The 23264-nt window shown below is 49.6% G+C and overlaps 2 protein-coding genes across 2 annotated transcripts in view; both read left to right on the top strand.

Moving 5' to 3' along the window:
• The window catches only part of LOC121601262, an 82406-nt gene extending 63349 nt beyond the window's left edge, over positions 1-19057 (top strand). The window contains 4 exon segments of the mRNA XM_041930080.1: positions 16193-16668; positions 16671-16973; positions 17067-17229; positions 17307-19057. Coding sequence (XP_041786014.1) covers positions 16193-16668; positions 16671-16973; positions 17067-17229; positions 17307-18958 — 2594 coding nt within the window. The 3' untranslated portion in view covers positions 18959-19057.
• A 221-nt stretch (positions 19058-19278) lies between these two features.
• Positions 19279-22410, top strand: LOC121589829 (cell wall protein IFF6-like). The gene is made up of 2 exons (XM_041909008.1): positions 19279-20020; positions 22283-22410. Exons 1-2 carry the CDS (start codon positions 19279-19281, stop codon positions 22408-22410), a joined length of 870 nt encoding a protein of 289 aa, XP_041764942.1.
• The last annotated feature ends 854 nt before the right edge of the window (positions 22411-23264 follow it).

Raw genomic sequence — 23264 nt, 5'->3', positions numbered from 1 at the left:
AATGCGCGCTGTGTGCAAGGACTTTAGCCCTCTCTTCCACTCTCCGCGGGGTATATGGGACCGGTCGACGTGTAGCATATGGTTTTCGGGCTCGCACCCGACGGCCCCGAACCCGGCACATGCACTCTGCTGCTCGCAGATCTGCGCCACATGGTCGTCGTCAGCAGGCAGCAGCATCACCACGTACCACCTTCCAAGTGTGGCAGTTCCGTCTGCATCTTCTCCTTCCGTGTCTGTCCTCTTCTTTCCCGCGGCGTATATATAGAAGACGGCCGCACACACATACGGCGCGGCTTCGGCTCCTGTACAAATCTTTCGCCTTGTTCGCTCTCACTCTCATTCTCTCTATGAAATGAATCACACAGTCGCCGACGAGCGTATATTCCGTATTCTGCAAAGGAAAAGTAATGTACCCCGCAAGCCGGGAAAACCCAGCAACCACAGCCGCCACCACCAACTCCCTCGGCGGAGCGCACAGCTCACAGCTCTCTCACACATACGAACGCGCCCTCCGCGTCTTCTTAGGTCTCGGTCTCCGCTCGCACACTCTGTCTCTCTGTCTTACACTCAGTTCACTCTCTCGCTCGCTCTCTCTCTCTCACTCGCTGGTTGCAATAGCGCGACCCTTCGACGGCGGTGTTCGGTTGCGCGTTTCCTTTGGCACGGGGAAAATGGAACTTCAAGTCGTCCGGTCCCTCAAGTTGGCCGGCAGTTTCTCAGTAGCAGCTGTCGCAACAGCAACGACCGAGAGTAGCAGCAGTCCGTCGCTGTGTGCCGTGTACGCGGGTGTAGTGCTGTGCGGATTCTCTGTCCGGGTGCCGTGGCGCGTCGCGCTTTTTGCTGTGTTTGCGTGGCTTGTCCCTTTACCGCGTGTGGAAAGATGATGGTAAAGCGAGGCAAGGTAGTTGGTAGAGTGTGAAGGTTGGGTGATGATGATGATCCTTTCGGAAAAAGGGGAAAAAAGGGCCACAATGGGAATGGCAGAAAACGGCCAAATCCGTTCAAGAGAGAAAGGTTCTGCTGTGTGAACCTCTCCACGCGAAGAAAGGAGAAAACAAAGTGAAGGAAATAGAATGATTTTGTGTGAGTGCGGGTACAATAATGGTCGGTTGTGTTGGTGTTTCGGTTTAAGGTCTGTGTGTGTGAGGGTATTGAAAAGAGAGAGAGAGAGAGAGAGATAGCAAAAGGATATCGGCAGATGCACACCAACAGCATCGTTGCAGCGACGGCGTGTACACCTGCGTAGAAATGCAGTTTCGAAATGCAGTGAGCACAAGCAAACCTGATGCATTCGTTCCTTCCTTATCGCGCACATGTCTGGTGTGGCGGAATGTGCGTTTGTGTGGTGCTGGTGCTCTCTGGGAAGAAGGATAGGCCTGTGTGTGAGGGGGCGTGAGCCAGATATGCATCCTTATGCTTGGTTGTGTGGGCATCTTGGCATCAATGAAGACACGCACGACGGTATATGCAACATGTGAAACGGATTCGGCCACAGTGATGTGAAAGAAGTCGTGTCGACTCAACTATACTGATTTTAAAACACCAAAAAAGTGTACTAAATGCCACCGTGTACTAAAAACTATCCCCAAAAAGCGATTTCTGTACAGGTTTTTTCCCACTGTAACTCTGGCAACGTTGTCTTTTTTCCAAATTTCCCCAAAATTTCCAAGAACGAAGGCCAAGAAGTGGTATCGCTGCGTGCTGTAATGCGCCTGCGTGTCCTAAACACTCTCGAGGCACAGGGTGGTGTTTCTGTGTGCATAGGTGTCTTTCTGTGTGTGTTTGTGTTTGTATGTGTTTGCTGAAAAGGGGAGGCGGCCAGTTTTTGAGAGTGTGTATGCACAACTGCTGTAAACAAATAGTGGCACGCAGAGGCGGCAAAATAACAGCAGGCTCTCTATCGGCATCTCTTTCTCTCTTTCTCAATGCCACCTCGATCGGTGTGTGGCTCGTCGCGTCGTCCGACACTGGAGTTTTGGTTTCGTTCCTGTGTACAGAAGTGGGAAGAAAGAGAGAGAGAGAGAGCGAGAGAAGCCCACCCGTGAGTGAGTGAGAAGGAGTGAACCGTGTGATGCCACGACGTGCGTTTGAGAGAGTGTGTTTGGGAGAAGCAACAGAAGAAGCAGAAAAAAAAACACGTAGATGAAACGGATAATATACACCAGTTGAGTAATCAAAGGCAACAAAAGCATCAGCAGCAGCGGCAGCAGGGAAAAGCAAATCATGTAAATCCGTGTGCTGCTAAATTATTCAGCGCGGTGAAAAACCCGTCAAGTCAAGCGCAGAGAAAAATGGAACCTTTGCCACTGCCACCACCGCACAAAAAAAAAAAACACAGCATTCATCCCCCGTGTAGCATCATCAGCCCCTACAGTGTTGCTAGTAACTAGACTGCACTACACATAGCGCGCGCCGCACACACGGGTGCTGCAACTCGCTGACGGTGGTCGTGTCTGCACGGTTGCACACGGAACCGCTACTACTGATGCTTTGGGGGTAGTGGTGGCCATGTTGATTTTGCCACCTCCTATCGTATGCAAAAACTTTGATGGCACACACTGTGGGTGGGGTTCGCACGATGCTGCAGTTAGGCTGGAATGGGGTGGAATGGATGCGCGCGGTGTACGCAATGACAAGTTTTCCGATGAAATGATACACTTATGCACATAAACTGTCTTAAAGATTGATTTGATTGGGTGTCAAATTTCGAAAAAGGATTAGAGTATTTTTTTCAAATTTTTAGAACCTCTTTGTGGCAGGTTACGATTGAAAGTTTAATAATTCTATTGCGATTTGGTACTTGATAACGAAATATTAAATGTATTGTCTTGATGAAGGGCAAACATGTGATGTGTAATATCTTACTTAGTTATGACTGTTTTTGTACCCAATAATGCACAATAATGCTGTAGCGTTTAATTAGTTCTAAAAGAGTGTACGTGATTGTAATCAATTTCCCTTTCCAGTGTGAAGTGTGAATATCTGTGCATAATAATGTTTGTGAAGTAGTCAACAACCTTTAGCCGGGTTTAAAACACACAATAAAACCTTCTTCGCATTCTGTTAGTGTGTGCATACAAAACAATACAATACGGTTTACCGTCGGCATTTTAACGGACTCTCGCTCTCCTTCGCTTAAAACACACGATGATGGTGGTGGTGATGTTGTGATATCGCGGTCCACCGACGACACCGGATCAATTTTCCTGAAATAAAACAAAAAAACAGGCTCGCCCGTCTGGCCCAGTAGACAGAGTGGGCGGCAGAGCCGACGGGGGGGGGACACATCATTATCATCGCCATCGTCTGCGGCAATTATTTGTGTCGTCGTCGGTCGTTCCTGCTGCTGTTCTCGCTTGTTATCGCCAGCCACCGCCTAACCGAATCCAATCAACATGGAATGGATACCACGAGGATTGGCAAACATTCATGCTCCAATACCACTACCCGGTAAGAGACACCACCAACAGCAGCAGCAGCTACAACAGGGTTTGGAATACAGTACGGCGAGCTATGGCTGACGAATGGCGCAACATGACAGCCATCGGCTCTAAAGCGGATTAACAACCGTCGGTTATAGCTGTGGGTGTGTGTGTGTTCGTGTGTAATGGCGAAGAGTAACAGATTTGCTACTTACATCGATGCTTTCCAAAGCTTTTACGAGCGAAAAAACAAAAAAAACATTGCATCCGAAAAGGGATAAATACGACTTGTTCGTCCGTCCGTACAGCCAATGTATGAAAGGGAATAAATTCCTGGAAAAGCTCGGAATGTAAAATATCTACATTGTACGGCTCTCTAAGCTTATTTTGCCTAACGTTCTTGGGAAGGGTTTGTTGCTGCGTGCGTTGGTAAAGGAAAAGAAACGAAGCGCCATTTTTGACCCAAAAGTCAATCGCTGCCAAGTGGAGGAAGTCTCTATCCTACCTTCTGCTGCTCCGTGTTATTATGCAAATCATGAGCCCTTGTGTGTGTGTGTGTGTGTGTGTGTGCGTGCTTTTTTCTCCCATTACACTCGACAAAATGTTTGCCCAAGAAGCAGCAGCAGCAGCAGCGCCCAAGTGCAAACTTGCTCGTTTTTTTTTTCGGTGGGAAGTGAAGAAAACAGTGTATCTTCTTGTGTGTGTGTTTGAAGGAAAAGAAATGGCAAAAAACGCCTTACCAGGGAAGGGGGAGAGAAAAGCATCCGACACTTGAAGACGGTTAGAGATTTGTTCACTTTGTCGCGTTCCATTTTATGTTTTTCAAAGCATTTTCCACTTCACCCCCGGAGGGGGGGAGAGAGAGAGAGAGAGAGAGAGAGAGTATCAACCAGAAACCAGAAAAAAAAGGTTACACCGTGAAGCAATAGTAGACGCCCGCGACTGCTGTGAAGTTTTCCGGGGGTGGTTTTTCTTATTTCTTCCTTCCATTCCATTCTTTTGCGAGCAAAGGTAAAGCTCCTTAAGTGAAGGTTGAACCTGGGGCTTTGGAGAGGGCAAAAATGTTGGCAAAATAAGATGTCGGGCACTACCCGATCGTTTGGTGGTGCCCTTTTCGCGCTGACTCTGGGCCCCCTTTTTTTCGATCGGTCTTAATGTCAACCCACTACTGTTGGTCGGGAAAAAGGAAATATAGAGAGAGGTAGAGAGAGAGAGAGAGAGAGAGAGAGAGAGAGAGAGAGAGAGAGAGAGAGAGAGAGAGAGAGAGAGAGAGAGAGAGAGAGAGGGAGTCTGAATTTCTGTGGCAAAACGTTCAACTTTTCCGGCGAGTGTTTTTTTCCTATTATTAAGATGGTTGCGCGTGGAGGGAGGGGGTAAAAAAACAAAATGGATAAATCCTAGAAAATTCCTTCCACCGTTTGACTTTCTTCGCCATATTTCATACTTCTTTTGTACAATGTTTGCAATCGAAATGATAGAAATTGCGCAGAAAGTGTAATATGGCATTTGAGGGGAGGTTTGCGCGACTCTGAAGCTCTAAGCAATGCTTTGTTTTGCTTAACTATTGTAGCATTCAAATTTCGATTAAGAAAAAATGAGAAATATTGAAGCAAAAAATCCCAACAAAAAAGGTTCCTCGTCAGGTTATTGGTCCCCAATATTCATTTCAATTAAATGAGCAATCTACCCTTCGAAACACGTCACGCACGTGCCTTTGTTCCACACACACACATACAGTTCCATTTCTAAGCCACCATAATTTTACGCCTTAATACTCTGTGCTAATAAGCCAAAAGATTGACCGCATTCCGAACGGCAAACGGCACGAAGGTAGTGTAGTGCTGTGCGCAGAGCAGTGTGGCGCTGAATTATGGTTACAAAATCCTCACCACACACACACACGCAAATCACATCACACCATTGCCGCCGCTGCTCCACTCGTCAGCGCAGATTTCCTTGTAACGCGTCCGGAAAATTGCTGTGAGGAAACACACAGTGAGCAGAAAATCAGCACGTTCCGGTATGTGTTCACTTTTTGTTCTGCTGTTGTTGTTGAACGATTGGTAAATGCGTGCGAGTGGTGCATTCGTGTGTGTATGTATTTATGTATAGGTGAGACAATCATGATTAGAGGGCTGTCAAGTGGGCAAACGGAGGTTTTGTAAGTGGAAAAACCGTAGCTAAGTACTGCAAAAACAGGGCTGTACCAGTGGGGAAACGAGCGAGAGTGAGAGAGAGAGTAGTCCTTGTTCTGTGAGACATACACACTCACACACTGACTGGTTGGGTTAGGGAGAGAAGTGGATTTTGTAGGGAAATACGCTGTGGCTCCCTTTCGTTTATCTACATTCTCTCGTTGCTTGAGTAAATACGCTCTCTTTCTCTCTCGCTTCCTTGTTTCAAGCAAATGTGCATCCCTCTCGAACGCTCGGTCGCTTTCCGTTTTCTTCTCATTAAAAACTTCTTCCACACGAAACACACTCTCGGACGGCGAAGCAGCAGTAACGGTATACGGCCGCAGGACTCGGCGCAAGAGTGTGAACCTGGGGGTGCAGGAGAAGGAGAGAAAACTCGACACTCTAGCTGCAAACCCGGTTGCTCCGGGTACGTACGAAGTTCGCCGTTGTGTGTGTCGTCCGTGTCCCCCCTGCTGTTTATTATCCACTTGAGTTCATATTTAATTTGACATCGACACCATCACCATTAAAGCGAGCGAGTCACTTCGGTTCACTAAGTGGGTGGTAAATACGCGCTGCCACCCCCCGCTCTCCCCCTCCTCTCCTCCTTCTGTTTCCTCCCACCCGTTTTTGGGTGAGTTGGGGAAAATTTGCCCGCTTGCTGCGCTTTGCTCTGCCGTGTATCGCCTCGCCGGGCGCGCGCGGCTCGATGGAGACGCCCGGTACACGGCGCTCCTCTCTCTCTCTCTCGGTGTGGTGGCGTGGCTGGGGGTCGATGGATGCGCCTGGTGCTTTTCGTGCTCGCGTGCCCACCGGGGCGGGCACGAGCGAGATGGTACGAGAAATTGATTTACGCTGCGGAAACCGGATGGGCGTTTTTGGTGGACGATGAGACACAGTGAGTGTGGACATGGGGGGAAGGATGTTTGATGAAAAATGAAAATGCTTGGTGTGGCGCAAACTGTTGAAGAAGAAAGCCACAAGCGGCGGGGGGGGGCGAAGAGGAAGAGGGTGTGCTTCTTTTTCATCTTCGCATCCGGTCGGGAAAGGCGGATCGTTTCATGTCTCTTTTTGCCGCCGCCCAAGCACCACCGGCTCTCTGTACATACAGTTTAACCTCGAACCAGCAAATAATCGGTCCGAGCACGACGGGGCTGATGATGATAGCGAGACACGGGTGGATACGGCGATGATACGGATTTATCTAATTAGTGAGCTGATAAAATACTTCCCAACCGGTGGGTGGGTGGTTGGCAGGTCGGGTGTCATGCTCCCTTCAACTTTCAGCCATGTTTTGGTTTTGCACTTTGCGTGCCCCCGACAGAATGTTTCACGCTGGTCGGCCAAAAAACCTTCCCCTTGTTGCCCGCATTCCATAGCCACCACCTTCTCGGGCGTGTCGTGCGGTCGGGTGGGTGGGTGTGGGTTGAATGGAAAGAAATACGACCGGATCAAGATGTGTTGCAGGTTTGCCGACGGACTGGTGGGTGGGTGTGGTTTTTATTTGCGACCATATTTCAGCCCGGATTGACACGACGACGACGACGTCGTCAGGGACCATTTCGGGCGTGTGTTGTCGGTTCTTTGTTCGTTCTTTTTTGCTACGATTTGTAATCGTCATTTGTCGTCATGTTTTTGTTTTATGTGTCGATGTGTGTTTTTGTTTTTGGTCCTTCATTTCGATTTTTCTCGTTCGCTCGTCCGGTTCATCGTGATGTTAACATTTTATTTCATTTTTTACAAGCTGGGAAGTAATTTCGCCCCTTTCCCGTTGCCCCCCTGTTCACGGAGGGCTTTTTTATTTGCTTTATTATGTTTACCTACCGATTTTCCTTTTCGATGTGTGTGTGTGCGTTTCTTTTTTCGTTTTATTTCCGTTTGCTCTCTTTTATCGTTCTCACACCCTCGCAAGGGTGTGATGTTTTCCCGATCGCTACCGATTTGTGTGTGTACGTCTGTGTGTGTTATGATTTTTGTTTTCTTCTCAACAGTCCAAACGAAACTTCTTAGTAATCACAACCATGCCCATGCCATGTCATGCCATGATGCTATGCCGCGTGGGAAGGAAACTGATCCGCCCCTGCTGTTGCTCATTTTCCAGCGTCGATTGGGGTTGATTTTTCTTTTTTCATGTTTTTCAAACACTCTCCGTGTCACCGAGAGAGAGAGAGAGAGAGAGAGAGAGAGAGAGAGAGAGAGAGAGAGAGAGAGAGAGAGAGAGAGAGAGAGAGAGAGAGAGAGAGAGAGAAGAGAGAGAGAGAGAGAGAGAGAGAGAGAGAGAATGGCAAAGCTTTGACCATCCAGCCACCAACAACGCCTCACTGTTTCTACATACTAAACACAAACACCAACCAATGTTTGAAGTTTGATTCATCCTCTGTTCACGGTAATAGCCATCGTGGTGGGACCTTTTGTTGTTGTTTGTTTTAGTTTGCTGAGCACGTTTTGTCGAAGAATGTGATTTGACTTATTGCGATGCGGAATGGAAAACTTCGATCGAGTATTAAATTGGAACATCCGTCAATTGGTCAACCCACCTCCGTCTGTAGCTCTTGTAGAGAGGAAAGATCTCGCTTTTGCTTTAAATGTCTTCCATTAGGCATTGATTTGTTGAATAATTACACCCAAATAATACAACAGCATTTTTTCTACCCAATTTTGTTCCATAAATTCTTTTACTTCTACGAAACATGCCCACACAAATTTCCGTACCGTGTAGGAAAATCACGCTCACAGTGGAAAGAAACGAAAAAAAGATCAATCGATTGAAATCGTAGTCTAAAATTACCTTTACGGTCGTGCACCACCCACTCGCTTTTGCCTTCCTTCGTCGCGGAGTTCCGTATTTCAAAGGAAACGGGAAAACACAAACAAATCAACAAAGTTCATGACGGGCAGTGACGGGTATCGGATCAGAACGAAGCTGTGTTGTACCACCCGGAATCACCCGGAGAGAGCGAGAGAGAGAGAGCGAGAGAGATTAACCGCTTACTTACTTACACCCAGCGGGAATGTTGTTGTTGGGTAACGTTTTCTTGGTAACATTTCGGAATCATGCACACATGGAATCACGGACGTGTGTGTGTGTGTGTGTATCGCTAAGCGGGCACATTACGGTCGGATATAGTCGTCGGTTTCCGGTTGACATGGCATGGATTCCTGTTCCCCCTGCCACTGCAGGCGATGATGCTACCTACACTTCCTTGTCGGACACAGTTGTTGCGAATTCGTTCGTTGGTTGGTTTTGCAAGTTTTATTGCAATTTTTTATCGTCAAAAGATCACCCAGATCGCAGAAAGGAAAACGGACGGGCCAGCAAGCGATGCAAAAACGTCCGTTGGTGGTGTTTCGTCGTCGTCCTCGGCCCCTTGGCGCGATTCCAGCTTTTACCGCTAGCACCAGCTGGTCACAAGCTAAATGAGGAGAAAGGTTGTAGTACCAGCCGACGACAAATTGTGGTCGCCGGTCGCCCATATAAAGTGTCACGAACGGCGGCCATTTCGAGTAAAAGAAGCGAAGCGAAATGGCGCGTTCATCATGTCCATGCAGCGTATTCACACCCCAATTCCCGGCTCGTGTCGTGACACATCACAAACCCGCGCGCTGTGGTTTTCATCGGAGGGGGTGGGTGGGTGTTTGGTGTGGTTCCGTAGTGCTGGGGGAGGCGCTGGCTGGTGTCACATCGTTTGTCGGACGTTTTTCACAGCCTTCATTAACTCCGTGACAGCTTTGATCACACCACTCATCTGTCATAAAATAGATGGAACGGCATGGCGCGCTTTGGGAACACGACGCCGACACCGACGGTGAGAGGGGGGAGGGGGGAGGGGGGGATAGACAAAGTTAAAACCATTTCACCCCAGGCGGCCGGGGCGCGTTAAATGATTGTTTGTTTATTGCCGTTCTCAATTTTCATGGTATTTTAGTCATTCGTGTGTGCACCCTCCTGTGTGTTGCGTGTCTCGCACTTTTCCGATCACCACACACTCCCCTTCGTTCGTTTGCTGCAACAACACAGGCTGCGGCGCTCGTTTGTGGTCGATTCAAATTTACACATGTTTGACGCAGGGAAGATAATTTTTCACGCTCACCCGCCGGGCGCGCTAGGTACGCGGAATCGGGAGGAAGGAACCGAGTGTAAAACCTTGCTTGTGTGGGCTGTTGCGAAAAATAGTAAGAAATTTTATGAAGTTCCTCTTTCGCTACATGGATGGGGTTTGGTGTGTGGTCTTTTACAATGGTCTCACACGACGTTTTTCGCTGCTCATTATGAAGATCTGATGCTGTCGCGGCAATGGTGCTTTACCGTGTTATAGTGGTGTGATTAATTATAGTTCAGAATCACAGTGAATGAAAGTTGAATGTGTCGTTTCGCTTGAAATGTTTTGCTGAAAATCAAATATGATGGATAACATCTACCTTACACAATACTAATGATAGCGACACGATTGTTATGTAATTTTTCACAGCCAAATTGATTGTGCTTGTTAATGAAGCAATCAAAAGCGCTTGCCACTGACCATCAGCGTAACAGTCTCCATAGCCGTACGTCATGATCGTGGAGATACTACAGAGACTTAGATCGTTCCAGTGTTCGAATCCAGTTTTGAAATGCTCAATACTTAATGTTGTTCCTTTAATAGTGGATACTTCTAGAACAACGACTTCTCCCCGACACGTATTCCTACACAAATTTTACACAAATTCTGTAAAAATTCCTCTTTACTTGTTTATATTTAAATGGTGCGATGACTGACGTTCGAGTGAGAGAAGTAAAAGGGATAGCAATTATTTTGACATTTTCAAGTTGACAGTTCACTTCGAGGCGCGTATTGTTGTGGGTGTTTGCCTTCCCGTTGAAGAGAGGGAAAGAAGATGAATCTGTGTGGGTGATGATGGACAAACTCAGCTCTGCTATGAGGAAAATGTGACTGTGCATATGTGTGCGTGTGTACAACATGGTGTTTTGTATATAAGCGTGTGAACACTCTGGCACGCCATGACGATTCTGCATGCCAACGCATTCATTTGGAGCACATTGGAATTTTAGGAACTAACCTCATCAAACATTCCACACCATTATTATTGACTTTCAACCATTTCGACGACCTACAAGCGTACACCATTACCACCACCAGCCGAATGGAATTGGTTGGCTAATGGAGGAACTGCAGAGCATATTTTTGTGATTGGATTTGGTATTCAAACACTACCGGCTCGGTTGCGTGTTAAACGGGGTGGCGTTTTGTGGTGTCGTAAACCGGTCACCACGAAAAGCTAGTTTTCCAACAGCCACCGCTATTTAACGGGTTTAAATAAACGACTGTTTCGTGGTGTAGTTTTCATCGGTAGGACCACCAAACGAACGGCGGCGGTACGTGTTGCACGCCACTGTGTGTGTGCGCGCGTGGAAATGTGTTTCTTGCATCGGCTTATGAAGTAGTTCTTGCACAAGTCCTCCTCAAGAGGGGACTAGTGAAGAGTTATCGCATTTGAAAAACAAATGTACCGGCAAAAGGGCGGAGATTTGCCCGAGCACATCAGAAACAATTTGTTACCGTCCTCAAAACTCTAGCCGGGCGTAAAATAGGCAAATCATTTCCACAAAATCACAGATGATCAACTTTACTTAAATAGGCAAAACTCTTCCCCCGTTCCTTAGCTCTCTCTCTCTCCCTCTCTCGGGCTGTCTTTAAGCCAATCAACTCCATCGCTTTATCCCATTCCTGTAAATGGCAACACGCTTTGTTGTTGATGTAATCGGATACATCTCAACTGAAGAACTGAAGGGACAGACAGGCAGGGACAGAGGGGGACTGTTGCTACTGCTACTACTACTGCTTCTCCTCATACAAAAACACACACACACAATGCTCGATTCTCGGTCAATAATGTTAAGTTGGGAAACGGGAATTTTATTCTTCCTTTCCCGCTCGTCTCACCCTCTCTCTCTCTCTCGCTTTAAATTTGAGTTGAGTTTTCTTCCACCAAGAGGCCAGAGATACGGGGTGAAGTTTCTGCTCAGCCTCCTTCTGCCCGCTGGGACTGGTTAGTTCGGTGTTAGTGTCTGTCCCTAAGGGAGCAGACCAGAAGATGCGGGCTTTGCGTGAGCAAACACCATGGCTAGGGGCGAGGGATGAGAGGCCGATGTTATGATGGAACAGCGACGACATGCGACGAGCCCCTGCTCCTACTCGGCCTTCAGCTAGGACCGCTCTAGACCCGTGACCGAAGAGGAATCGATAAACCCGCCGAGAGTGTAGTGTGTGGGTTGTGAATGTGCGTTTTTATTTTATTACCATCTTTGCCGAGTTTTGTAAACACGCACACACACACACACACACACGCACGCCACTCACTTAAGTGCCTATATTTATCTTGTTGAATGGGATATATATCGTTTTCTTACCCTGCACTCTCTCCACACACGCGCGCATCCCCGTATAACAGATGCTTTATTATTATTTGTGTGTTTAAAAGACGGGTTTTGATCGGACAGTTTTTTGTTTTAGAAGAGGATGTGTTCAGCATGTGTATGTATATCTTTGCTTCTGTTCTTTTTTTGGTGCGCCCCAGGGGTTGAGCTTCATAATGGTGTAGGATTCAGCAATATTGCATGAGCATTTCAAATAAAAATTCTTCCCAAATTGCTGCGCCGACTAGGAAAAAGCCAATGTGATTTTGGTTGTGGAGGAAAGAGAGAGAGAGAGGACGAGAGAGAGAGAGGGTGTTGAAGTAGTACACAATATTAGTAGCGAATGATTCAGATTTTGGAGACTTTGAAGTGTTTAATCGTCATCTCAAGTAGTCCTATTACAGGTCCCCGTTTGGACGGGAATTGATAACAGTAACAAACCATACACAAAAGGGCGTGCGTTTATCCATTCGACCACCGTGCCACTCCGGCGAATGAAAGTAGAAAGTGGCTACATGTTCCAATCGAGCAGGATGCTTCTCCGTAAAGAAAGCAAAAGCAACCACAGGCAATCGTTATGTTTGCTGGTTTAAATGATTAAGGGACAGAGAAACAATAATAAACAACGGTGGTGTCAACCCGGGAGAAGAGTCGCGTAATCAATTTATTGGATCAGCGGCATGCCAAGTTCAACCAGACAGACACACGGGGTGCGGGATGGGGGCACATAACGAACACTTTCTCCTCCTTCACATCATCATCATCATGCCGGTGAAATTGATTACGATAATCGAACTCAATTGACAATTGGTTTAATTGTTCACCATTGGGGGTTGTGCATGGTATGGTGATGGTCGAGTTTAAATTATACGAGTCGGAACGTTACGGCTGAAAGGAAGGCGGGGACTCAAGGAGGAGGGTGTGTTTTGAGCGCAAAATCGATAGTGAAGGCATGTTGGGCTGTTTTTTTAAAGCAACTGTTACACTCTCGCAAAGTTCCGACAGACTGCTGGTTCTCGAATCTTTCCCCCGTTTCCAAAAAACGCGGGTTTGATTGAGTTGTAATTGAAGGGGCCCAAAGAGAACTAAAAGTAAGCCAAACGGGTGCATTGATCTCGCCGGAAAATGAACACATCAATAAAGCAGGATGCTTTGCGGATGGCATCTTTTGGAAGAGTGAGTGAAAGAGTGAGTGAGAAGTGCTACGGATCGATTACTGTGAGAACCTTGATGCAATAGTGGGAACTAGGAGGGTCGTTAGAGTCGGCAAGAGACTGTGTTGCTACACACAACCCTGATCTCCCTCTATTTTGCCACACCGGGTGTTCCGGTCGCATTGAATGCGTAATAAGTTTTCTTTAGAAATTGCTCTGCGCCCTTCCCGCCGATTTTGATGTCTGACACAACACAGTATGGAAATTATGGTTTCTGTCACACATATCCTTCCTTGCTTGCACCCCGGTTCTTTTGGGTTCCCAAAAACCTCGGTCCGAACCAGACACATGACCCAAATAAAGGGACCGAGCGCGCAGGGCTAAAGTTTGCATCCGGTTTTGGGCTCGGTGTGTGTATCCGAGAACAATTATCCTTAAGTGATTTTTCCACACTCTGTAAACGGCTGTTGTGCCCCCCTGTCCGTGTCCCTTGTTCGCACCGTGATTTGCACACCAGACACACAAGCATGCTGAGCGACGCCGTAATGTGCTTTCCCGAGAAAACAGCGCCAGCAGCAGGCAAGGGTCCTTGCAGACACACACACACCGCCCAAGGGTATAATTCTGTTAATCCTTCGCACCCAAAGGTGCCGCAAGGAAGAAGCAACTGTTGAGAAGTGGTTTCTCAACCATTCCCAAGGGGAAGACAAAGGACGCAAAAAGAAGCCGGGCTAAAATTGCGTATTTAAAAGGATCATTGACAGATTGGGTACATGTGCTTTTTGGTTGGTTGGTTTAGGGCCAGCTTAGGTTCGGGTAACTCCCCTTCTTGGGTAGCTAGCTCACCAAAAACACCTTCGACCTCAAACGAGCGGGGTTTGTAGCACTTACCCTTCAACGAAAGTGTCGGCTCACCCGGTTTTGCCGGATCAGCAGCCGGTTCTCGCTGCATTTCTTTCGAACCCGCATCTTGAATTCACTCGATACACGCAAAGATGACGCGTTTTTGTGTGCCTCCATGGGTGTCCTCAAAGCACAGTGTAGAAGGGGAAAAAGAGAGGACTCCGAGGGAACTGTGTATATCGCCGTCATATCGCCGCTTGCCAAACGACGAGACACGTGTTCACCCCGGTGGCGGTGGTGTTCGTGGTTTAGCGCGTATCCACGGAGCAGCAGGCCTTGGTTGTTGGTGTGCTTTGTTTGGAGGTTAAAAGGAAGGGAAAGAAATCGAACCCAGGCAAACAGCCAATAGTTTTGGTCCAATTTTTAAGCCGCTTACACACTGATACACACACACACTGACTGCTTTGCTGTTGTACCACCAGCAGTTGGTGCCCGACAAAAGCTACTTTAATGGGGCGTGAAATTTCGCTTAAATGTTACAGGGTTTTCCAGGAGTTCTCATAGCTGTGGGACACTTTATTGGCTCTTTCTTGTGAGAAATGAATTGAATGCAACAGGAATTGGACTCTCCATTGTTTGACAAATCTAACAGGAATTACTAAGGGGCCTTTCCAAAGAGTCATATTAGAAAGGGTCAAAGAATTGTCGCACAACTATGATAAATCCTGGAAAACCCTGTATTACACCGTTTCGCTTACAACGCGCGCTCGGGAGGGTATTATCAAGCTTGCTGTTTGTGTTTCTTTCTGGGTTAGGTTGACTGTATACACGTATTCTTGGACACGGCAAAAGGCTTTGTTTGTGTACTGAATGATTTCGTCAAACCTCGGTGAGAAAGAGCGAGAGAAGCCTTCGAAGTGTAGCTAGCAGGATTATTCTAAAAGCTTCTCAAACCAACTGTGTGTGCGATTTACTTTTGCCAGTTTGTGTAATTTTGATGCTGAAAGCAAAGAGCACAACAATGTGCTGAATATTATGTAGAATTGTTTAATTTAAAAATATATTCTATGTGTCTCCTTAAATTGCCCCGAAAGCAACTTATAGGGAAGTAAACGACCACCTACTCTAGCTTCAATATACTATTTCTCCCGAAATCGATTTCTCGCCATCCAATTATTGGGGCTCAGCCCTCAACACACCAACCACTTTTAGCCGGAAAAGTCAGAAACACTCTGGACCCTGTGAAACGTTTAATTACAATCTGTGTGCTGAAAGTTCCGCTAAATCAAATTACATCGATCGTACAGCTCGGCCGCTGCACCGCGGGAGTACTTGGAAATGGATTTTTGGAACCGAATCGGGGAGGGTCTCTTTGGATGACTTTTGACGATGGATTCGTGGTAGTAGTGCCGTTGTATTGGTTGTAAATTGGGCGTAGTGTGCTACCCTACCTACCATCTGTGTACGCTCCCACAGCAGAGGTAGCCTTTTCTGTATGATTCCCAATCCGGACTGTTGGAAGAGCAAAACCCACAACCCCACCCAAGCATCGAAGGGAAATTGTGGACCACGTTAGATTGGTTTCAGTTTTGCGCCATGATCACACTGAGGGGAATATGGAGGCCGAGCACTTCTTGGCACATACCATTACACTGTGCCTGAGGACGGTGTGTGGAAGCAGCAGGAAGCGAAAGCAGTAAGGGAAATCCCAGCACAGTTGGTTGCTTGACGTCACGACACCGACCGAACCATTGGTGCGAGATGGGATCGAATGCAAATTTCAATTCATTTTACGCTCTCCGGTGTGGAATTGCCGGCGGCTGATGAAATTCTAGCGAACAAACGGAGAATTCCCTTTGTGTGTGCATGCATATTGGCCAGGATGCAGTTCAGCTGCACAGTGCTTCAAGCAAGAGACCAAAATCAATACTTGTTGAATTGGGTGCTGCCTCCCACTTCGGTGTGTGTGTGTGTGTGTGCGTTTACGACTGGTTGCGCAATTGCTCTTCCAATGTAGCGTGAATGTTACGCAAAAGCTTGTCGAACTCTTTTGGAGGCCTCTTTTGGGATGGATGGAAACTTCTGTTATTTACATATTACAACATCTTTCCCGCTCTTTAACCTGTTTCTCACGCACTTTAACTAATCAAAATTTTCATGCTTTTCCTTTTCTGTTTGCAGTACAATCGAAACTAGCACAGAAGCGTCCCGTCACTAGCCCGGCACCGCCCGTCCTGTCCTCCTCCGCCCAGCAGCAGCAGCAGCTGCTGCACCATCCGTCTTCCTCGCCACACTCGAACCATCTGCTAGGCGGCCCGAACCACCATCTGCCGCCGGGCGCCTCGCCCGGTTTGGTGCCGCCCCCGCAGCAGCAGCAGCAGCAGCAGCAGCAGGCCCCGCTCGGTGTGCCGTCGGTGGCGCACGGGGGTGGATCGGGCGCCATCCACGCGTCACCCAACGCCCAAAACCCTTCGTCCGGTGGACGCAGCAGTAGTGGTGGTGGGGGAGGCGGAGGAGGTGGTGGAGCAGGATCGTTTGCTGCCGCGCTGCGTAATCTCGCCAAGCAGGCGGACGTCAAGGAAGACGAACCGTCGGGTGCAGGTGGTGGTGGTGGAGGCGGCGGTGGTGCACCAGGGGTAGGAGGCGGATCGAGTGGAGGACCCGGACCGGGAGGTGGTGGTGGAGGAGGTGGTCGAGACAGAGATCATCGCGATCGGGACCGGGAACGAGAAGGAGGTGGCAACGGAGGAGGAGGAGGTGGAATGCAGCTGGACGGTCGGGGCAACGCGATGCCATCGATGGTGGTGGACAGGCGCGGGAGGACGCGCGGGGGAACATTATCAGCGACGGCGGCAGGATACGAAGCGGGGACGGGGGGCGGGACAGTCGGGGAGGCGGCGTCGATGCGGCCAAGAAGCAGCATCAGCAGCAGCAACGCTCCTCGCCGCAACCACCGGAGAAGGTTTGTGTAGAGAGTGGGAAGGAGAAAGAGAGAGAGAGAGAGGAAGAGTTACTAAACGGAATGTTTCGCATTGTTTTTTTTTTCTTTTTGCAGATGCCGCGCCTCAATCCGCCCAGCTCGAATACGATCCAGTCGGAACTGCTGGCCCGAAGCGGATTTCAACCGTACAGACCGGACGAACGGCTAGCCCATCCGGCCGGTGCGTTTCCGATCGATGCGTACTCGGCGTTCGGCTCCATTCCCGGCATGCCACCAGGTAAGTGACCCGGCGTCTAAATCACACAAACAGATATAGAGCGTAAACTTAACCTCATCTTTACCTCCCATTTGCAGCAAATCTCTTCAACCCGGCCGCACTGGCGTACCACGATCCGGCCATCTATCTCGATCCGCGCTACCAGATGCTGCGGGCCAGCCACCATTCGGCCGCAGGGCACCCGCTCTACCCGTCGCTACCCTACCCGCCCAACCTGTACGGCATGCTGCCCGGCATGGGCATGCAGAGCATACACGAGCGCATGAAGCTGGAGGAGGAGCACCGGGCCGCTCGGTTGCGCGAGGAGGAGCGGGCCCGGGAAGCGCGCGAGGCGGCGATCGAGCGGGAGAAGGAGCGCGAGCTGCGCGAGCAGCGCGAGCGGGAGCAGCGCGAGAAGGAGCAGCGCGAAAAGGAGCAGCGCGAGAAGGAGGAGCGCGAGCGGCAGCAGCGCGAGAAGGAGCAGCGGGAGCGCGAGCAGCGCGAGAAGGAGCGCGAGCGGGAAGCGGCCCGCGAGCGCGAACGGGAGCGGGAGCGGGAGCGCGAGCGAGAGCGCATGATGCACATGATGCCCCACTCGCTGCCCCGGCCGTTCTTCTCCATTCCCGGCCTGCCGCCCGGCCTGTCCGCACCGCTCGGGCTGGGCATGCGGCCCCAGGGCGGTCCGCTCGGGCTGCCCTCGCACCATCCGCTGCACCCGTCGCTCGGGCTGAGCATGGGACTGGGGCTGCCACAAGTGCCGCAGCCGCCGGCCGGCTCGTCGCTCAATCTGTCGCACCCGTCGGCGGGCATGGTGCCGCAGCCGCCCCCGCCCGGCAGCGCGCTGGGCCACCCGTCGATACCGACCAGCCTGGCGGCGGCGGCCGCCGCCTACAGCCACAGCATCGCCTCCACGATGAGCTCGTACCACTCGTCGATGGCGCACATCGGCGGGCTGAATCTGTCCCACACGGCAGCGCTGGCCAACGCGCAGAACCTCAGCCTGGCCGGTCACATTCCACCGCCCGCCCACGGTTCGCTCAATCTGTCCGCGGGCGGGTCGCCGGTGGCGGTCGTGTCGTCCTCCCCGACGGGCGGCCACCATCTGGCGTCGCCCTCGCCCCACCATCATCTTACCTCACCGCACGGCGCCCCGCTCGCCCTAACGTCGAGCAAATCCGCGTCCACCCATCCGTCGCCGCACCCGGCCACCCGTGCTTCCCCGTCCTCGCCCATCGTTGCCACGAGCGGCGGCGGCGGCGGCGGCGGCGGCAGCAACACCCCGAACAGTGCGGCCGCCCCGCACCCGTACTACACTGCCGCCGCGATGGCCGCCGCTTCGCCACTGTCGCTCAGCAGCAAGGCGCCGCCCCATCCCCATTCGGCCCTGTCCTCGCACTCGCCCGTCGGTGCGGGCAGTCACCATCTGCACCATCTGCATCATCATGCGGCGCAACAGCAGCCGCCGCCGCCGCCCGGGTCGCATCCGGGCGCCCAAACGCAACCCCAGCTCTCGCAGCATCCGCCCGGCGCGAGCGGGCGCAGCAGTGCGGTCATAACGCCGCCCAGCACGCACCATCAGGCGGCCGCGGTCGCCGCCCACCATCACCATCTGCAGCACCATGCGGCGATGGTGGCGGCGGCGGCGGCCGCCGCTGCATCCCAGGAGCAGCAGCAGCGTTCCTCCTCCTCCCAGCAACATCGCGGGCCGGGGCGGCGGCGTCGGGACCACCACCACCAACGCATCGTCTAGAGCAACCGCCACAAGTAGTGGCTGCCGCTCCCACACAGCAGCAACCATTGCCACCGGCGCCCGCGGCGGCCCCATCTGCCGGGGTGCAACTCACGGAACACAGTGTAAATAGTACAAACGTCACTAGTATTAACAGCAGCAGCAGCAGCAGTAGCACCGCGGACAGGAACGGTGACGCAAAATCGCGCTCACCCGTCGTCGCCGACGGGCACAACAGCACGAACGTCATCAAGTCGACCAGCAATGCGGACGAGACGGGCGGTGTGATTAAGCGGTCCGGATCCTCCTCACCCGGGGGCACCGGCGGCGGCAGTCCTGCGATGCGCGTAGCAACACCGGTCGTGGTAGCCGGTGGTGCCGAAGCACACGAAACGACAAACGGCGGTGGAGCCAGCACGACGGCACCACTGTCAGACTCGCGTCCCGTCTCACGCAGTGCCAGCGATGAAGCCTCCAAGGATGGCATGGTGGCGTCGAAGGAGGAACGGGCCGATGTGGCGAAGGACGACGGCAAGGACCCGGCGTCCGTTATTTCCAACGATAATGGACCGAGCGAGAACAACGGCACGCTCGACAAGCAGCACCACGACAAGGCTGCGACGGTCAACAGCAATGGCAATGGAGGTGGACAGGCCAATCAAGCGGCCGCCGGATCGGACGGTGGTGCAGGCAGCCCGGCGGAACTGAGCGGGAATCGTGAGCGACGATCACCGTCCATCCCAAACAGCAACGCCGGAGCGGCCACACCGGCAGCCACCACCGCAGCCCCGCTGGCGCCGACCACAGGTAATAGCAAGGGTGGAGGCGGTGGAGTACAGGGTGACACAGCAACAACGCTGGATGAAGTGGCACTCCCAGCACCACCACCACCACCACCCACGTCCAAGCGCGACAGACGAACGTCCGGACCCGCAGTGTCGGACGCAGCGACGGAAGGTGCTGGTGGTGGTGCTGGTGCAGAAAATGGGAAGAAAGGCACGCTGCTGCACGGTGCCAGCGAGCGGAAGGGGGAAACCGAAAGCGTACTAAACAATGGTGCCCGGGGAGCGGCGGGAGGCGATAGTAGATAGTGTAGTGTAGGGTAGGGGTCCAGAAACGAAGGACAGGACAAGGACGGCCGACGACGTCTACTAAAGAAAAAAAAGAGGTTTCATCTCTCACTCCCTCTCTCTTGCATTTAGTTGTGGATCTGTAACTTTGAACGCAAAAACAGAGAAAGGGCACAGGGAAAGGTCCTTTTTAAAATACAAATTGTACTAAATTGCATGCAGTTCTTCCAGTGCGAAGGAGACAAGCAAAACACCTTCACAGAAAGGGCATACACGACTTAACACGAGTAGAGCGAGATATGATATGATGGAAAGAAGGAAAACGATCAGAACGCTTCCTTGCAGTAGTTGCGAGCACAAACTTTTAGCAGCAAAATAGATGTTGTTGTTGTACATACCCGCCAATAACGAGTAGGAATCCTTTCTCGCTTTCGTTGTTGGATTGTCTTCGTCCGCTTTTTTTTTTTTTGCTTAATGCAACGACAAACGATTCATCATCCTGTGTGGTGTAGGTGTGTATCTTAAGATGTGTTCTTAAAACTGTGTCACACATACATACATACACACACACACACCATCTCTCCCATCCATCCACACCACGCGGTAGTAGAACGTGGTAGGGGTGGGATACGGCAACACAAGAAAGGCAACATTTAGGTAAAGTAGTAGTAGTTGGAGGTTTAGAGATAAGGTTGATTAAAGTAGGCTAGGAAAAGGTAAAGCGCAAGTACGAAAGAGAGAAAGAGAGAAAAAAAACACGAAACCATGCAAAGAAGAGAAGAGCGAAAGAAAGAGAAAACGAAGTGAGAGAAACCAGTAGTACAATGATACCCCTTCTCTATCTGTGTTTACACTACTCGATTGCTCACTCACTCACTCATTCTTTCTCTCTCTCTCTCTTTGTTGCTTCATCTCGACGAAAGGACGAACCTGACAATATAATATACGACGCTATGCGTGTCTCTGTTAACCGTACCACAAATATATCCTTTTCCTTCTCGTTCGATTCGTACTTTTTCGCTTCTTTTCTTGCTTTTCCTCTCTTACCACCTCTTAGAAGGTGGAGAGCGCGAGTGGGGAAAGGAAGGCTACTGTACTGAGATGAATGTAAACAGTGTGTTTAGGGGGAGCAACTTGTACGATTATTATCACTACCACCACCCCCATTACATTTATGATGAGCGCTAATTATAATATTATTTTATTTCTTACATATGGTTTACTCTATCGCTAATCGCGCGCGTTGCATATCATTATGCTTGTAAAACGATCTACACACACACATGTTTGTATGTGCATAGAGAAATGGGAGGATTATAAATAGAAGGAAACTACAAGCACATGCGAATAACATTTAAGCTTCAGGATATGTACATTCACTTGACCTAAGGGAGGACACCTAGGGCGTGTTAGGATAAGAAATATTGCTTTAATTCTTTTCTAAAAAAATACACAAATTAAAGAGAGTGACAGGCGAAACAGACAGGAAAAATAAACAGTACAGCGCAAACACATTTCCTTACAGGAGTTTCTTTGTTTTGTTTTGTTGCTTTTTTTTCTTTCTTTTTGGATAAATTAAGTCAGTTCTAAAATGTATGATTTACAATAAGCACACGGTTGCCTGCGCATATTTTGGAAGTAATGCGGAAGAGAGAAGAGAAGAGAGAGGCATACATGCATAGATAGGACCAGTGAGAAAGGAAAAGAGAAGATAAAAAGAAGCAAAATGTATGTAGTTAAGGACACGCAGTAGACTGTGTAATAAGAAATGGAAAAGATAGGGTCAAAAAAGTAAAGAAAGAAGGGCAAAGAAGCATCAAGAAATAGTAGATAGAGCAATGAATTAATTGAAACTAATAAATTGCATTATGAAAGTAAGAAAAAGAGAGCAAGAGCAGGGGTAGAAAGAAAGAAAGAAAGAAAGAAAGAAAGAAAAGAATAAAAAGTAAACAATAGGAGGAAACAACAAAGGGACAGACAGATAGACAGTTACGAAAGAACACACACACAATAATCAAAAAAAGCATACCAGCAGATATTGTTTTGTTTTTTTTTGTTCTTTTTTTTTTGAGAAACTGTTCGGAGAGTGTTAAGGCCGTTTTTTCTTCTCTTTATTGATTGATGTTTTTTTGTTTTGATTTTTTTTTTTGCTTGCTCCTTCCTTCTCTCTACTGCTGTGCTGCTCCTCTCATTCCCGCCGTTTGGGTTTTGTTTTTGTCTCGTGTTTTAGTGTTATTGTGGCTAAAATTTCCATTTCATCTGCTTCATCTTCCAGACGACACGATAGCAAGCAAATCCTCACCACCGGCTGGCGTGAACGAAACGATGAACGGAAACAGTAACGGCAGTGGTGCTGGTGGAGGTGCCAGTGCCGCACCCGCAACCCCGCTAGCATTGCAGTAAATACCGCATTACTACCGCCAGCAAACGGAGGCCAACAGGATGGCGAAAGTTCGAATGTCTTCAGTGTCTAATAGGATTAAAACGATGTACTACTGGAAAACTACACTGTACTGTATAAAAAGGCGGATCGCGCTGAACAAATGCGCGTTGGACTGCTCTAGGCTAGTAAACAGCGTGTAAAGGAGAGGGGGGGGCGATAGGGGGAGAAAAAGTAAAGCATTATCATTTGTGTAACACAGACCCACAGACACAAACACACGGGGGAAACGAACCCATTTGTTGTCGGTGCGTGTAAAAAATAAAAAATAAAGGGCAAATAAAATTGTGATACAATAACAATGTGAGTAACAAACAAATGCACATACACACACATGGGGCGTGGGGCGGCACGTGCTTGGGCCTGGTCGCACGCGCCATGCCGAAGAAACGATTTGTGTTTCAAGTAGTAACAAGCGCAAAGACACTGAGGCTTTGTACACATGCTTGGGTCTTGGGATTCTGTTCTGTTTGTTCACATGCCAACCGCCAACTGGGTGGTGGTGAGGTACGGTTGAGAAAAGTAGACCACTAGAAGAGGGAGAGAGAGAGCGAGAGCACAAAAACTGCAGAAAGAAAACAAAAAATAACTAAAACACGTAATTTGTCAAATGTGTATGTGTACGCGGTGTGTCCGGGGAAAGGGGGAACGTAGAATCATTATCGAATTATTGCACAAAACTAACTAGCTAAGTCGACAAAAGCAAGCAAGCAAATAAAAGTGTAAACAAAGTGAAAAAAGGAAGAAGGGAAAAACCCATAGAAGGAAGCCATTTAAGTCGAGAAGAGAGATTAGCTAGCTAGAACTCGGAACGCGC

This window comes from Anopheles merus, chromosome 2R (assembly GCF_017562075.2).
Source record: "Anopheles merus strain MAF chromosome 2R, AmerM5.1, whole genome shotgun sequence".
Taxonomy (NCBI): domain Eukaryota; kingdom Metazoa; phylum Arthropoda; class Insecta; order Diptera; family Culicidae; genus Anopheles; species Anopheles merus.
Note: the sequence above shows the minus strand (reverse complement) of the source record. Positions and strands in the feature narration are given on the sequence as shown.

Excerpts from the sequence above, each read along its gene's own strand:
- LOC121589829 (XM_041909008.1), top strand. The coding sequence starts at position 19,279 with ATGCGCGTAGCAACACCGGTCGTGGTAGCCGGTGGTGCCGAAGCACAC. Across the intron at positions 20,021-22,282 it reads GGGAGCGGCGGGAGGCGATA|ACGACACGATAGCAAGCAAA; the intron begins GTAGATAGTGTA and ends TTCATCTTCCAG.